The 14,090-nt window shown below is 45.8% G+C and overlaps 2 protein-coding genes across 4 annotated transcripts in view; both read left to right on the forward strand.

The window, feature by feature from the left end:
• LOC123629054 (40S ribosomal protein S4, Y-like) overlaps positions 1-12,111 on the forward strand; it is a 30,638-nt gene extending 18,527 nt beyond the window's left edge. The window contains exons 6-7 of one of the 2 annotated variants that reach the window (XM_045538990.1): positions 4,055-4,212; positions 5,528-5,685. In XM_045538990.1, coding sequence (XP_045394946.1) covers positions 4,055-4,212; positions 5,528-5,629 — 260 coding nt within the window. In that variant the 3' untranslated portion in view covers positions 5,630-5,685. Of the gene's footprint in view, positions 1-4,054; positions 4,213-5,527; positions 5,686-11,475 lie in introns of those variants that run through there. The other variant, XM_045538991.1, reaches the window with a different exon arrangement.
• Positions 1-14,090, forward strand: part of LOC123629050 (F-box-like/WD repeat-containing protein TBL1X) — a 1,209,717-nt gene that overhangs the window by 610,606 nt on the left and 585,021 nt on the right. The window lies entirely within an intron of this gene.

Genomic DNA, 14,090 nt, shown 5'->3' on the forward strand with positions numbered 1-14,090 from the left:
TTATGATATCTGGGATTCTGTGTTTGTCTCTTGATGTACCTATACCAGAGAGCTTTAGATTTTTGTATGGTTTTGTGTTGCTGTCTGATATCCTCTAGTTTGAACTTGAATGACTCCCTTCAGCATTTTTACAAGGCAGGCCTAGTGGGCTTCTTAACCTGGCTAACTGGTGAAGGTCTTTGCCTGTATAAAGCCACTCTGTAAAGACTGGGAAGGGTGGCAGCTGTTTTTCTCCAGAAACCAACCCCAAAGAACAGGAGATCTATGAGTTACCTGACAACTCAAAAAAGAAGAGAAAGAAACACCATAAAAAAAAAAAATCTTAAAGATGCACATTGAGCTAAAAGGGAGCATAGACAGACAACTAAACAACATCAGGAAAACAACTGCATGAACAATGAGCAACATGAGAATATCCACAAACAGAGACACAGAAATCATGAAAAAGAGTCAAACGAATTCTGGAGCTGAAGTGAACTACTTTGGCTTTTGTTTACCTGGGAAGGTCTTATTTTTTCCTTTAGTTTTGAAGAACAGCTTTGCTGGATATGTAGCATGCTTGTTTGATAGATGGTTCCTTTCAGCACTTTGACTATATCAACCCACTTTCTTCTGGCCTGCAAAGTTTCTGTTGAGAAAACTGCTGATAATCTAACAGGAGCCCCCTTGCACATGACGAGTCCCTTTTTGCTTGCTGCTTGCAAGATTCTCTCTGTGACTCTTGACTGTCTCTTTGTTTATATTGGGCCTTGATGTGCATCTCTTCGAATTTACCCTAGCCGGAGTCTCTTGAGCTTCTTGGATTAGTATGTTCATCTCTCCGTCCTCATATTTTGGGGAGTTTTGGCCATCTGGCCCTCCCCTCTGTCTGGCAGCGGCAGATAATTGGATCTCTTGATGCTGTGGGAACTCGGGAACTACGTAGTGTGCCTCCCCTTTTCTTTTCTTTCTTTGTTTTTTTTTGAGGGGGGGGGCGCTCCCCTGACTTGATTAATAATTTCAGTGACTTGTCCTTGTCTTTCAGTTTGCAGAGTCTTTGTTCTGCCTGAACAAGTGTGCTGCAACAGCCCTCCAGTGAATGTTCCAATTCAGTGATTGTCTTCTTCAGCTCAGAATTTGTTTGATTCTTTCTCATGGTTTCTGTGTCTTTGTTTGTTGATATTCTCATGTTGTTCATGCAGTTGTTTTCCTGATGTTGTTTAGTTGTCTGTCTATGCTCCGTTTTAGCTCAGTGTGCCTCTTTAAGGGTTTTTTTTTTTTTTTTTTTTGAGTTCTTTGTAATTCATAGATCTCCTTTTCTTCGCGGTTGGTTTCTGGAGAAAAACAGCTGCCACCCTTCACAGTCTTTACAGAGTGGTTTTGTACAGGCAAAGACCTAAGACCTTCACCAGTTAGCCAGGTTAAGAGAGCCTGGGTATCTCTCAAGTCTTCTCTGGCAATTGGTCTTCTCTGCACTTGTGTGTGTAATTTCTTGACTGGTGCTCCTCTGAAGCCCCTAATCTCTTCCTCCCCTGACGTCTGTCTGTGGTACTGAAGCCTCTCTGGTGTTGTCACTAGCTGTGGTGCTTGTCTTTGTCCCTCAGTGTCCCCCAACCTGGCATCCTCCAAACCGCCTTTCCTGTCAGTACTCGGAACCAGGTCAGAAAGAAACCAGTGTCTCTGGCAGTCCCCTGAAAAGCCGTAAAGCTGCATGCATAGCTCATGCTTCCCTTACCAAATGCCATACATTTTCTTAGCTGGTTTGGTGTTTTGTTGCTAGGCTTTTGCACTGGCCTCCTTAATAAGTGTTCTTTCTACCACCTCTTACTTTGGTTTCTGGAGTTCTGACAAAGAGCATTTTGGTCTGTATATTCTTGTTAAGTGTCTGTGTGTCTGTAGGGGAATGAATGTCTGTGGCTCTCTATTGTGTGATCTTGCCATACATGTTGGTGGACTGGTGTTTTTGTTTTGTTTTTTATTGTTTTCTTCAATGGGTTTTGAATTAACCAAAGCCCCACATCTGATTCTGTTATTTTAAATCGTTACTCTTGGAATTACAGAGTGTATATGGAAATGACCAAATATCAAAGTCAATCAGCTGCTTTATCCTCCCCTGGGGCAGTAGCAGGCCTTGGGGTATACCCTCTCTCGCTCCCCTTTATCCTCCTTGGGATTTGAAGGATCTCTTGCAGCTGGGTTGGCATCATTCTGGAAAATTACGTTTTCACATATTGCTCTGTGTCTATCCTTCTATCACCTCACTCTTTGGGACTTGCATTTATCCTGTGAGATCCACTCATCCACTTCCTCTCTTGTTTTTCATCTTTCTGTCTTTCCAGGGTGCTACCTTGAGCAATTTCTTCTCAGCACCGTCTATTTAACTAATTTTCTCTTCAATTCAGCGTAAGCATGTACTCTTAAACCGCTTCCTTTTGGTTCTTAATTTCTTCATTTTGGTCACTGCATTTTTCATTAATAAAAATTCTTTCTGAACCATTGTCACATCTGCTGGGTCACTTTGCAAAGATAGGTTTGTTGTTTTTTTGTTTTTGTTTGAGAGAGAGTGTCTCACTGTGTTGCCCTGGCTAGAGTGCCGTGGCATCAGCCTTGCTCACAGCAACCTCAAACTCCTGGGCTCAAGCAATCCTCTTGCCTCAACCTCTCGCGGGTAGCTGGGACTACAGGCATGCGCCACCATGCCCAGCTAATTTTTTCTTCATATGTTTTTAGTTGTCCAGCTAATTTGTTTCTGTTTTTTTAGTAGAGACAGGGTCTCGCTCTTGCTCAGGCTGGTCTTGAACTCCTGAGCTCAAACAGTCCGCCCACTTTGGCCTCCCAGAGTGGTAGGATTACAGGCGTGAGCCACCGCGCCTGTCCGGTTTGTTGTTGTTTTATGTTGGCTTTGTTCCGTTTTGTTTTTGTCCTTGGAGACACTTTTCATGGCAGTTTTCAAGTTCTGAATTCCGTTGGATCCTCATTGTGTTGCAGGTGATGGTTCTTTATCATGATGTTTTAGTTCCTTCTGTGCTAGACACTGCATGTAAAATATTGTTAGTAAGAACAATACGTAATCTAAAATGATGTCCACTGGCATCTCTCTGGCCTCTGGGCTGTCTTATCATCCAGAGACCACTGTGATCGAGACTTAAGATTCCCTGTGCTGGCCAGGCAGTGTGCATTTCTGGTTTTACGTCACTGGGAAGACAGGGTTGTTTGGAGAAGAGTGTCAGCTTTCAATTCCACATTTACTAATGTGCCTCAGTGGGCACAGTTCTAACTGTCACGGGCTTGTTGTTGGCACTGGAGTCAACTTGAAAGAATAAACGTTTTCATCAATATGTAGCCTTTCTTTACTTTCAGAAGCAGCGAGAAACAAAGGAAGTGAAGGAACTGGTATTAAGCATGTGGATTTTACTGGAATAACTTAGCTCTGTTTTCTTTTTCTCCCCGCCCTACGTAAGCTAAAATCCCTAGTGCTCCCATATAAGGAGTCTGGAAAACAGACCAAAAAGCTTTGTACGCCTTTTAGTTGACATGGGCACCGGGAGACGTTTCTTCTACCTTTGCCCACATACTGATTTTCTTTTATGGGAGGCTCTGCAGTTCAGCCTTTTCTCTGAAGAGCCACACATCAAGCTTTCGTTGACATTCACCTAACCCCCTCTTGCGGGCAGGGAATGTGTCTTCTGCGTCTTAGCTAGAGTGTGCCCTGCATTTTGTTACTGAGCATAGAGTAACAATTTTTTTCCTATTAACTGAGGGAGTAGGGTGCTGCTAGCTTAACTGTCAATCTTGATATTTATTCACTCTTTGGAATTACTGTTGGATAAACAATGCAGGGCAAACATATAATTTGAGATATCTGAGCAGTCTAAATCACAAATAAGGTTTATTTATGGTGACAGGAGTTCCTGAAATTGCATTTTCCTGGGGAACCCTGTTAATTGGTTCTCTGTTAATTTGTTGTAAGAGCAACAAGCCTGTGTCTTCTTTTAAAGTGACTCATCTCATTCTGCCTTCCTTTCCTTTCTTCTTTTAAAGTGACTCATCTCATTTTGCCTTCCTTTCCTTCTAGGAAACATATGTATGGTGATTGGTGGAGCCAACCTAGGTCGTGTTGGTGTGATCACCAACAGGGAAAGACATCCTGGTTCTTTCGATGTGGTGCACGTGAAGGATGCCAGTGGCAGCAGCTTTGCCACGAGGCTTTCCAACATTTTTGTCATTGGCAAGGTAAGATTTATAAGCTCTCATCTGCTTTCTAAGAAGACCAACCCCTAGAAAGTGTAAAGACTAGCATCCACTAGGGCCACTGGCCAGAAAGAAAACTAGATCTAGCGCCTTTTCTATGTTTTGAGGAGGTCAGGGTGAGGAGCCAGGAGTGTTACGCAATGAATTAAGTTAAATTAGGCTTCCTCCACTTTTGTGGTGCTGTACCACTCATTGATCCGACCCAGAGGTCGGGGATTCCAGGCCTGGTAGCACGATGCCCCTTTACCTTTGCAAGTAAGTCTCTTAGCCCCTCTGGGACTCCATGACGAACACGGAGTCGTGAGAGACTGATGCAGGGGCTATGAGTGACATGCTAATGGGAGATGGAGAACATTTATGGGGCACATACCACTTGTTAATTTCCTTCCCTCCCTTAAGATGAACTTGCTCTGAGGTCTCCTGAGGCCTTTTCAGTGAAGGAGCACCTTTGTGCAGAAATGTGGTGCCCTCCAACGAGACTTCATTACCCTGAATTGAGTGCTGCTTAGAGCTAAAACCGCGGTCCTTGCTCAGCAGTGAGAACTGTCTCTGTTGTGTGCTGGGACTCCCCGCCACCTCCCACACCCCCAACTGTTCTAGTCCTGGTAAGCAACATAAGGAAGGGGCAAAGGATAGAATCAAAAGCTTACTATCAAGCCATTCGGTCTTGGGAGGAGCATTGTTCACTCTTGGGAGAGGGGTAGCCTGCTGTCTCCTTCTTGGCTCTGTGACGTGCCAGCTCTGTAGGCAGGCCATTTCTCTCTCTTCTTAACACGTAGGTTGATATCTTTGAATGAAGGTGGGGGGTGGGGGAGTGAATGGGATGCTCGTGAAAGCCCTGTAAAGCAGATGCCAGGGAGCCAACAATGCTCCACTTCAAAACTGTGAGTTCCCAAGGTTGGTGGCCTTGTCTTCTGCAGCAATGTAAGTGCCTCTCGTAGAAAAAGGTGCTCATAAAATACTTGTTGGCTGGTTGCTTCACAAGAAACAGAAGCCACAAGGCCTGTAAGTCAGCGGCTTAGTCCTGGGGAGTGGGAAGTGGCTGTGAAAGACACATAATCTCTCAACAGACAGAGGCATATGTTAGCATAGAGAAAGTTTTGGTTTTAGGGGAATTCTCTTTGGTGCTTTTCCATCAGCTGCTCGTTAATGTAAAGGTAGGTGGGGTTGGTTGGGTGTGTTTGTGTGGGTGTGTTTGTTTTCTGTCCTCCCTCCCTCTTTCTTTCGCCACCCCCACGATCCTCCTCTTTCCTTTTTTTTTTTTTTTTACCTACTTTTATCCACTTCTCAATTGCAGGGTAATAAACCTTGGATTTCCCTGCCCAGGGGAAAGGGCATCCGACTTACTGTTGCTGAAGAGAGAGACAAACAGCTGACAGCTAAACAGAGCAGTGGCTAAATTGCTGTAGGGCAGCTTTTCTTTGCTTGAATAAACAGTGCATTCTTGTTGCCTAATAGTGGCTTCTTTTTCTTGTGGGTAGCAGTACGGTTTATGGAACTTTGAATTTTGGTCACAGCTTTGGCACATCTTAAGAACTTCAGGGAGACCACCTGTGCTTCCTCTAGACCCTCCAGGAAATAAACCTTTTTCTTTCCTTCCCTCACACATGTACCCCCACCATCTCTGTGAGCAGAGTCACAGCAGCAGCATCACAAAAGTGAGTGCAGAAAGCACATGACATTTGTGAGTGCCTGAGAGAAAAATTAAAAGCCATAAAAGAAAAATGTGTACTTGTTAACTGGCGAGTGAATAAAATTGATAATTTTTACTGCTTCATCGGGGACACTGTCTTCACTTGGGTTTATTTACTTGGTTATTTTTACTGAGCTAATGATTGTGAAGATGAAAAATGATGTCCAGTACAGTTTGACGCTACTGTCTTGATCAGTTCTTGGTAGGAAGGAGCCGGGAGTTTCACAACCACCAGTGAGTGAGTGCCTTTGCCCCGTTGGGTACAAACATCAGCATGGTCAAAGGGGCAGGTGACATTTCAGTAGCATGAAAATAATTTTGATTTCATGACACACACACCTCTTTCCCCAAAGAAAGGTGCCAGGGCCACTTTCTCCTTGGGAACTACTGTATCACAATATTAAAATTTTGCAATACCTAGAAGTTTATCATCTTCAATAGCTGCTGACAGTTGCACAGAGAAACATCGGCCAGCACCGTTGTACCAACTACCAGTGCCTAAAGTATATTCTGTTTTTTCAGTTGTGCTGTGAAACTTGCCATCAGCTTACAGGTTCTGCACAGACAGGTATGCAGGTAGGGAGAGAATTATTTTAAGGAATTGGCTGGTGAAATTGTGGAGGTTGACAAGTGCAAATAATGTAGGGTAGGCCAAGAGACTGGAGACCCAGAGATGAGTTGCAGTTCAAGTGCCGAAGTTGTCTGCTGGCAGAATTCCTTCTTGCTGAGGGGAGCCCAGTGTTTGTCCTAGAAATGGCTTCATCTGCTTATATTAGTTCCCCCCTGCCCTGCCCCCACAAACATGCCTTCACACAAAGAGAATAATGTTTGACCCAGTATCTGGGTACTGTGGCCTGACCAGGTTGACAAATTATGCCAAGTCCACTCCTTGTGAACTTGGCACCCATAACCATCTGTAACCATGCTTCATGTCCAAGTGCAGATGATAACAAAGTCATAGTTCCACCTGGAATGACAAAACTAGTCCTGGGTACAACAAACAGCCTTTCTGAGACGAGGTAAAATCCTTGAGCGACATTTTTATTTTTCACCTTCACATCCATCTCATAACTTAAATACTATCTTGTATCATATGGGGCTAAGAGAAGGAAGAAAACAAGAGAGTTCAGGTAGATACACAACAAAATAAGGAGGTGACACTCAAGACAGTTACAGTCCTTGTTTCTGTAACTGGTTATGTAGTTTCAGCTGGAACTTACAGCTCCACTTCTTCCACTCTCCCTCCATCCCTTCTCCTCAAAACACTTTCATATTGTGAACTAAAATAAAATCTTAAGGCTCATCCCCCCCACCAGCTAGCTGACTGAATGGACCCCCCTCTTGGCCAAGGGAATGTCCTAAAACTAAATCACCTGCCACAAGGAGAGAGGTCAGACGTGCCTCCTCATGCCCCCGTCCCTTCTTGGAGTCATCCTTCGTAACTCATTAACAGGCCTAAAGCTATGCAAGGCACACCTGCAGGTCCTCAATTTACACCGGGAATATATGTCAGGTGGCTTGTCTCTGATGAACATTCCAAGCCTTTAGACAAAGTTTTATGTCTTTAACCAATCACAAGTCAAGGACCGGGCACGGTGGCTCACGCCTGTAATCCTAGCACTCTGGGAGGCTGAGGCAGGAGGATCGCTGGAGGTCAGGAGTTCGAGACCAGCCTGAGCAAGAGCGAGACCCCCATCTCTACAAAAAAAAATAGAAAGAAATTATCTGGACAGCTAAAAGTATATACAGAAAAAAATTAGCCGGGCATGGTGGCGCAAATGCCTTGTAGTCCCAGCTACTGGGGAGCCTGAGGCAGGAGGATCGCTTAAGCCCAGGAGTTTGAGGTTGCTGTGAGCTAGGCTGATGCCACGGCACTCTAGCCCGGAAAACAGAGTGAGACACTGCCTCAGAAAAAAAACAAAAACCAAGCCAAGGAATTTTTAAACCAATCTACAACCTGTAAGCCACCCCTCACCCTGCCCCCACTTCTCGAGGTGGCCCACCTTTTTGGACCAAACCACTGTATGCCTCCCCTGTGTTGATTGATGACTTTACTTGGATCCCCTGCCTCCCTGAAATGTATAAAACCAAACTGTGACCTGGCCACACCGAGTCCACTTGCTCAAGGCTTCTTGGGCATGGGTCCGGGTCATGGTCCTCAAGTTTGGCTCAGAATAACTCTCTTTAAAATTATTTTGCAGAGTTTGGCTTTTTTTTTCCATTGACAATACAAAGGCCCACAGTAATGTAACTGGTGCCCCCTACACTAAACAAAGATAGTCAGGTCTTAATGGAAGGAGACTGTGAAACTCACTTGGGCTCTACTCCAAAAATGTGGCAAGAAGGGACAGGGTGTGCTCATATTCCCATTTCTTAGGTCTCCTGGCGTCTTACAGTGGAATGAAGAGCACAGAGCTGGCAAAGGCCAAACAGACACTAGTACAACATGAGGATGCCCCTGCCTCTCCAAGCTCCAAGCTCTCTGGAGGCCCAGAGAGCTCATGTGTCTGAAGCATATTAAAGTCCTCTAGTGTAAAGGGAAATAAAGTTCAAATGCAAGAATCTCTCATTAGGCTCCTAACTGATGCAGGCAAACAATGCTAATTTGACTTCCATCTGCCACTCTTAAGGCTGAGCAGCTGAAGTTTATCTCAGATTGGCCCTGATAAAGCATCACATGTGCTCCTTGGAAAGGTGATGAGGAAATGTAACCAGTTACAGAAATAAATATTGTAAGTGGCATGAGTGTCACCTCCTTATTTTGTTATGAGTGTGTGTGTATTTTTGTTTACATATGCTTTTATCATCCACCCACTTCCAAAAAGGACTTGAGGGGGTAACTAATTGAAGGTGAGGGATAACCCTAAGTTCTCAAGCTTGATGAGGAAATGGCGGGTTACTTGTGCTGCCCCATTCCAGGATCGGGGCACCTGCAGGATGGCGCACAGGATCCTGGTCTGGGTCCTCTGCTGATCCCTGTGCGTCTGGCCCTGTGGAGTCCCCGCGCAGTCTGTACGTCCAGCCATCACCGAGGCACACAGAGTCTCCCACCTAATATTTCTCTTCATCCCACCTGCTTTGTCTCAGCTGTTGGCAGTGCCTGCCTGGACTTCCACAACGGCTTGCTGGTCTCTGTGTATTTATTAAACGTGGGCTTTGCCCAAGGCCTGGGCTCTGCTCTCTTCTCATTCTGAACTGTCTTCCTGCACAACTAATCTAATTTGGTGGTTCTAACCGTCCAGTCTGCATCTGTCCCCACAACTTCCCTTTACGACTTTAGACTGAAAACTTGCAACTACTCATTGACAGCTCTGCTTGGCGACTTGAATCCAGCATGTCCAAAACTAGGCTCTCGTCCTTATCCCAGACCTGCTCCTCCTCTGGGAAAGCAGCAGCAGGCGGTGCCTGTGCCGCTGTACCAGAGTGACGTTTCCTCGCTCAAGCTGCACCTGTGACCATCACCATGAAGGACAGGGTCTCCTGTCCACGCAGCCCCTGAATCTGCTCACCTGGCTCCCTGGCATAGGCTCCCTGGTCCAGGCAGTGCCTTCCAAGCGTGGGCCGTAGCTTGCTGGTCCCTCTATTTATTTTGGCTCTCCCCAATCCATTTCCCAAAGTCAGCATGATGTTTCAACAACCACAAACACTTTGGTGACTTCCTGTGCACGTGAATCAAATCCAAAACCACTGGCATAGCAGACAAATCCGGCATCATTTGGCAACCAATGGACCAATGAAACGTGACGCAGTCCTACAGTGAAACTCTAGCCAGCAACGAGATTGCGCAGACCACAGCTGTCCACAGCAGTGTGGCGGGTACTGCAAACACTTTAGTGAGAAGTTTTGTTTAAAAATGAATCGCGCTTGACGGCTGGGGGTGGGGAGGCTGTGCCCAAGTGGGGACAGCGGCTGGCGCCCCCTGCTGCACGTTGCTGCAAACTTATAACTGCTCTAAAAACACAGTCTATTTTAGAAAATTAATTGTGCCACGTGCTCATCAATCCCTTTCAATCCAGAAATTCTCATCCTTGAGACTGGGACGTGTGCTGGTATTCACTGGTGATGTCTTCCTCTCCATTTCTTCTCCTCCCCTTTCTAGAACTCTTCCTACTCTAACATTTGACCTTTGGGATTGATCCTCTACTTTCCTTATTTTTTTCTCCTACTGCATCTCCTTGTCTTTTCATACTTGTTTTCTAGGAGATTTCTTCAATTTTCTTTTCCAACCTTTCTGAGTTTTTTATTCAGCCTTTTGTATTATCAACATCTAAGAGCACTTTCTTATTTGCAAGCTGTTCCCTTCCTTTTACTAAGTAAAATAGCATTCTGTTCTGCTGTCTCATGCTTCCGTATGCTCTTTTGCTTCTCTGAAAACATTAATTATATAGGCTTGCTTAATCACACTTCCTTTCCTTTGCTTTTTCCTTCCCTTCCCTTCCTTTCCCCCTTTCCTTCCCTTCCCCCTTCCCTTCCTGCGGGGAGTTAGCTACACTCCCTGCAAAGGGTGTTTCCGGTCTGGTCTCTCAGGCAGGGGTCGTTGCAAAGGATGAAAAAATAGTAGGAAACAGAATAAAAAATAATACGCAGAGCCAAAGATATGGTTTATAAAGTAAAGGTTTATGAGGACAGACAAGGAGAGTATCCAGAAGATTACATCTTTCCTACGGAAAATGTAACAAAGACTGAACTTTTACATAGGTACTTTATAGGGCAGATACAGGCTCCTGTTGTCCTTTACACAATGATAGACAGTTTGGTTCAGGATCAAAAGGCATCTACCAGGCTACTACAGATCATTCAACTAACTCTACCTAGGTAAACAATGCGTTAAATCTTCGTAGGGTAAACTTCTAGGTTTATGATATGGCTATTACTTTAGCAAAAACAGAGACATCGTGGCTCTGGTTGTTTTGATCTAAAACAGATTTCAGAAGTCAACATGAGTTGTGCCTTATTTTGCTTATTTTAAACGCATGGTTCGTCTGGGCCCAGCTCGGGCAATATATCTGTTTAATCAGCTCTCAGCATATTTCATAATCAGCTATCCTCCCTGGGAGGCCTGTCTTTGTTGATCAGCTCTGGCAACCTATGGCTCTAGGCAAGACCTGCTTTGTCTTTCAAAACAGGTGAGAACAGGGCCTTTCATAAGGGCCAGCTTACAACTGTCACTTTGAATGCTGTTGTTACTGACCAATGAGAAGCCCTCCTGAGGCCAGGCAGCTTTTGATATACGAACTAACATGTCTATATTTTCCTTTAGGGCAAAGCCTTGCTTGACTTCCGAAGTAAAATCTTGTCTCTAAAAATACAGGGGGCATTTCTATAAATCAGTATTCTTAGGCTCAACACCTTCTCCCTTCCCCTTTCCCCCTTCCCCCTTCCCGTCCCTTCCCCTTTCTCATTCTTCCCTTCTCCCTTCCCATTCTTCCCCCTTCCCATCCCTTACCTCCTTTTCTTTCCTTTTTCTTGTTTTCCTCTGTCCCGTGTTATTTTCTTTACAGTTTCTTTTCTTCATTATCATTTTATTCTCTTTATCTCTGTCTTCACGTTAGAGGCTGTCCTCACGTCTGTGGTCCTCGGCTGTCAGCGCACATGTGAAGATGAGGCGCTAGAAACCAGTGAAAGGTCAGTGTGTGGTAGATAAGATGGCTACGAATCCTTCTACTCCTCCCACCGAGAGGTGGATCTGATCTCTCTTCCCTGGAACCTCTGCTGGCCTCAGTGCCTTCGTTGGCCAGTAGAACATGGTAGAAGTGACTTCTGAGACTTCCAAGGCTGCGTCATAGAAAGTCTCATGGCTTCCGCCCTCAGCTTCTTGGAACTCCTGCCCATGGAGCCCACGCCGTGCTGTGGGGAAGCCCAAGCGGCCCCACGGAGAGGCCACGTGGGAGGTGCCGGCCCTGGCCGGCTGCCCAGACCGCACCGCCAGCAGCCACGTGCATGAGCCGTTCTGGAAGCAGGTCCTGCAGCCCCATCACTCGGCCCGGTGACATCATGTGAAGGAGAAATGAGCTCTCGCCACTGAGTCCTTCACAAATGACAGATTTGCAAGGAAAATGGTTGATTGTTGTTGTTTTAAACCGTGACACTTTGGGGGGAGAGGATGAAGGGGAAAAGAACGTAAATGTATTTATTACCATTGACTGTACACTTAAAAGTGGTAAAGATGACAAATTATGTATGTATGTTTTCTCTCAATAAAAAATAGATACAATAAACAAAAGTAAAGTGGCAGTACATTTTGGGATGGCTCATTACACAGCAGCCGATGTCTGTCCCCCTCGCACCTGGGCGACAGGTGGAAGGTGGCACAGCCCGCTGCTGCCCTGCTGTGGGACTCACCTACGCTCCCTCCTCCTCCTGTCCCCGGTGTCCTGCTGTGAGAAGCCCCTTCAGGTCAGTTTCTCCAGAGAGAAAACTCCAGGCTCCCACAGGGCGGGCATCATGGGGTGGGGGCACGCAGGCCTCACGTTGATGTGTGTATATTTCCAAACCGTTCCGTGTTGGATGTGCAGGTGACAAATAAGCACATGAAGGCTGTTCAACATCATCACCCATGGGAGATATGCAAATGACAACCATAGTGACCTCTCACTACACACCTGTCAGAACGGCTAAAACAAGAACTCGTGGTAACACCAAATGCTGGCGAGGGTGCAGAGAACCTGGGTCAGTCGTGCGTGGCTGGTGGGAATGTGAACTGGTGCGGCTGCTGTGGAATAGCCTGGTAATTCCTGTTAAGACTAAAAATGGACTTGGCATGTGACCCAGCCATTGCACTCTTGGCCATAGATCCCTGAGACATGAAAACATATTTTCACATAGAAATGTGCACATAAATGTTCGTGGCAGCTTTGTTTGTCATAGCCCCAAACTGGAAACTACCCAGATGTCCTTCAATGGGTGAATGGTTAAATAAACTATGGTCCGTCTGTACCAGGCAACGGTATTCAGCTGCAGAAAGGCATGAGCCATTGATCTGAACAACTTGGATGAACCTCAGAGAAATTATGTTGCGTGTAAAAGCAAATCTCAAAAGGAAACATACCGCATTCATGAGTTAACACAATTGTCCGATGAGTGGTTGCAAGGGGTTAAGGATGGGGAGAGGGCGGGAGTGTGGGGGCTGTGCAAGGGAGCCCTGCAGCGGTGGTCCAGTGAAGTGACTTGATTGTGGCGGTTCTGCAAAGTTGCGTGTGTGATAAAATCTCATAGAGCTACACACACACACACACACACACACACACACACGTGCACACACAAACACATGCACAGGAGTGCGTGTGTAACTGGTAAAATCTCAACAAGAGCTGTGGATGGTACCAATGTCAGTTTCCTGGTTTTAATGTACTGTAGTTGTGTAAGAATTTACCATTGGGGGAGGCTGGGTGGAGAGGGCATGGGAGCTCCCTACGTGTTTCTTTGCAACTTCCTGTGAATCTATAATGACTGCAAAATTGTAAGTTATTTTAAAAATAAGCTTGATTCCTGGTCAATAATAAATAAACAGTAACCAAAAAAAATATGTCTGGCCAACCCTCCCTACCCAGTCAGGTCTCTCCCCTCAGTCTTTGCACTCCTGCTGTGCTGTCCCAGGTCCCGGAGAGCAATGCTCTCGCCTCTCTGTGTTCCAGACTTCTATGTCCTCGCCAACATCTGTCCCCTCTAAAGAATCTTTAGTAGTAGAATCCCTGATTCTTAGCTGGATATTGAGCCACCAAGAGGAAGAAAGACGACCGCTTCCAGCCCTCTGGGATCATCCTGGGTCTGTGGAGGGCTGTCTGCAGTCTCTGAGAAGACACTTGGTGGGGAGGGGTGTGTCCTGTTGCCTCCTCTCCCTTTCCGGAAGGGACACGTGATGGCCTGAGCTCAATCAGCCTCTCAAATCAGAGGCAGAAGCTACTGTTATTCTGAACTTTCTCTTCCTTGCAGTCAAATCCATTCTTCACTTACACACCATCTCGGGCCTCTGAGCAAACCAGCCCCCAGCCAGAATTCTCTCTCTTCTCTCTTTCTGCTCAGATAATGCCTCTTCCTTTTTCATATCTTAGGCTAAACACTGCTTCCTGCGGGAAAGCCTTCCCTGAGTTCAAACTCAGGCGAGGTGTAAACCCCTTTGGACTGTCTTCCCTTTTTATAATTTCCCTTCACTGAGACCTGCTGTCTC

Source organism: Lemur catta, chromosome Y, assembly GCF_020740605.2.
Source record: "Lemur catta isolate mLemCat1 chromosome Y, mLemCat1.pri, whole genome shotgun sequence".
NCBI lineage: Eukaryota > Metazoa > Chordata > Mammalia > Primates > Lemuridae > Lemur > Lemur catta.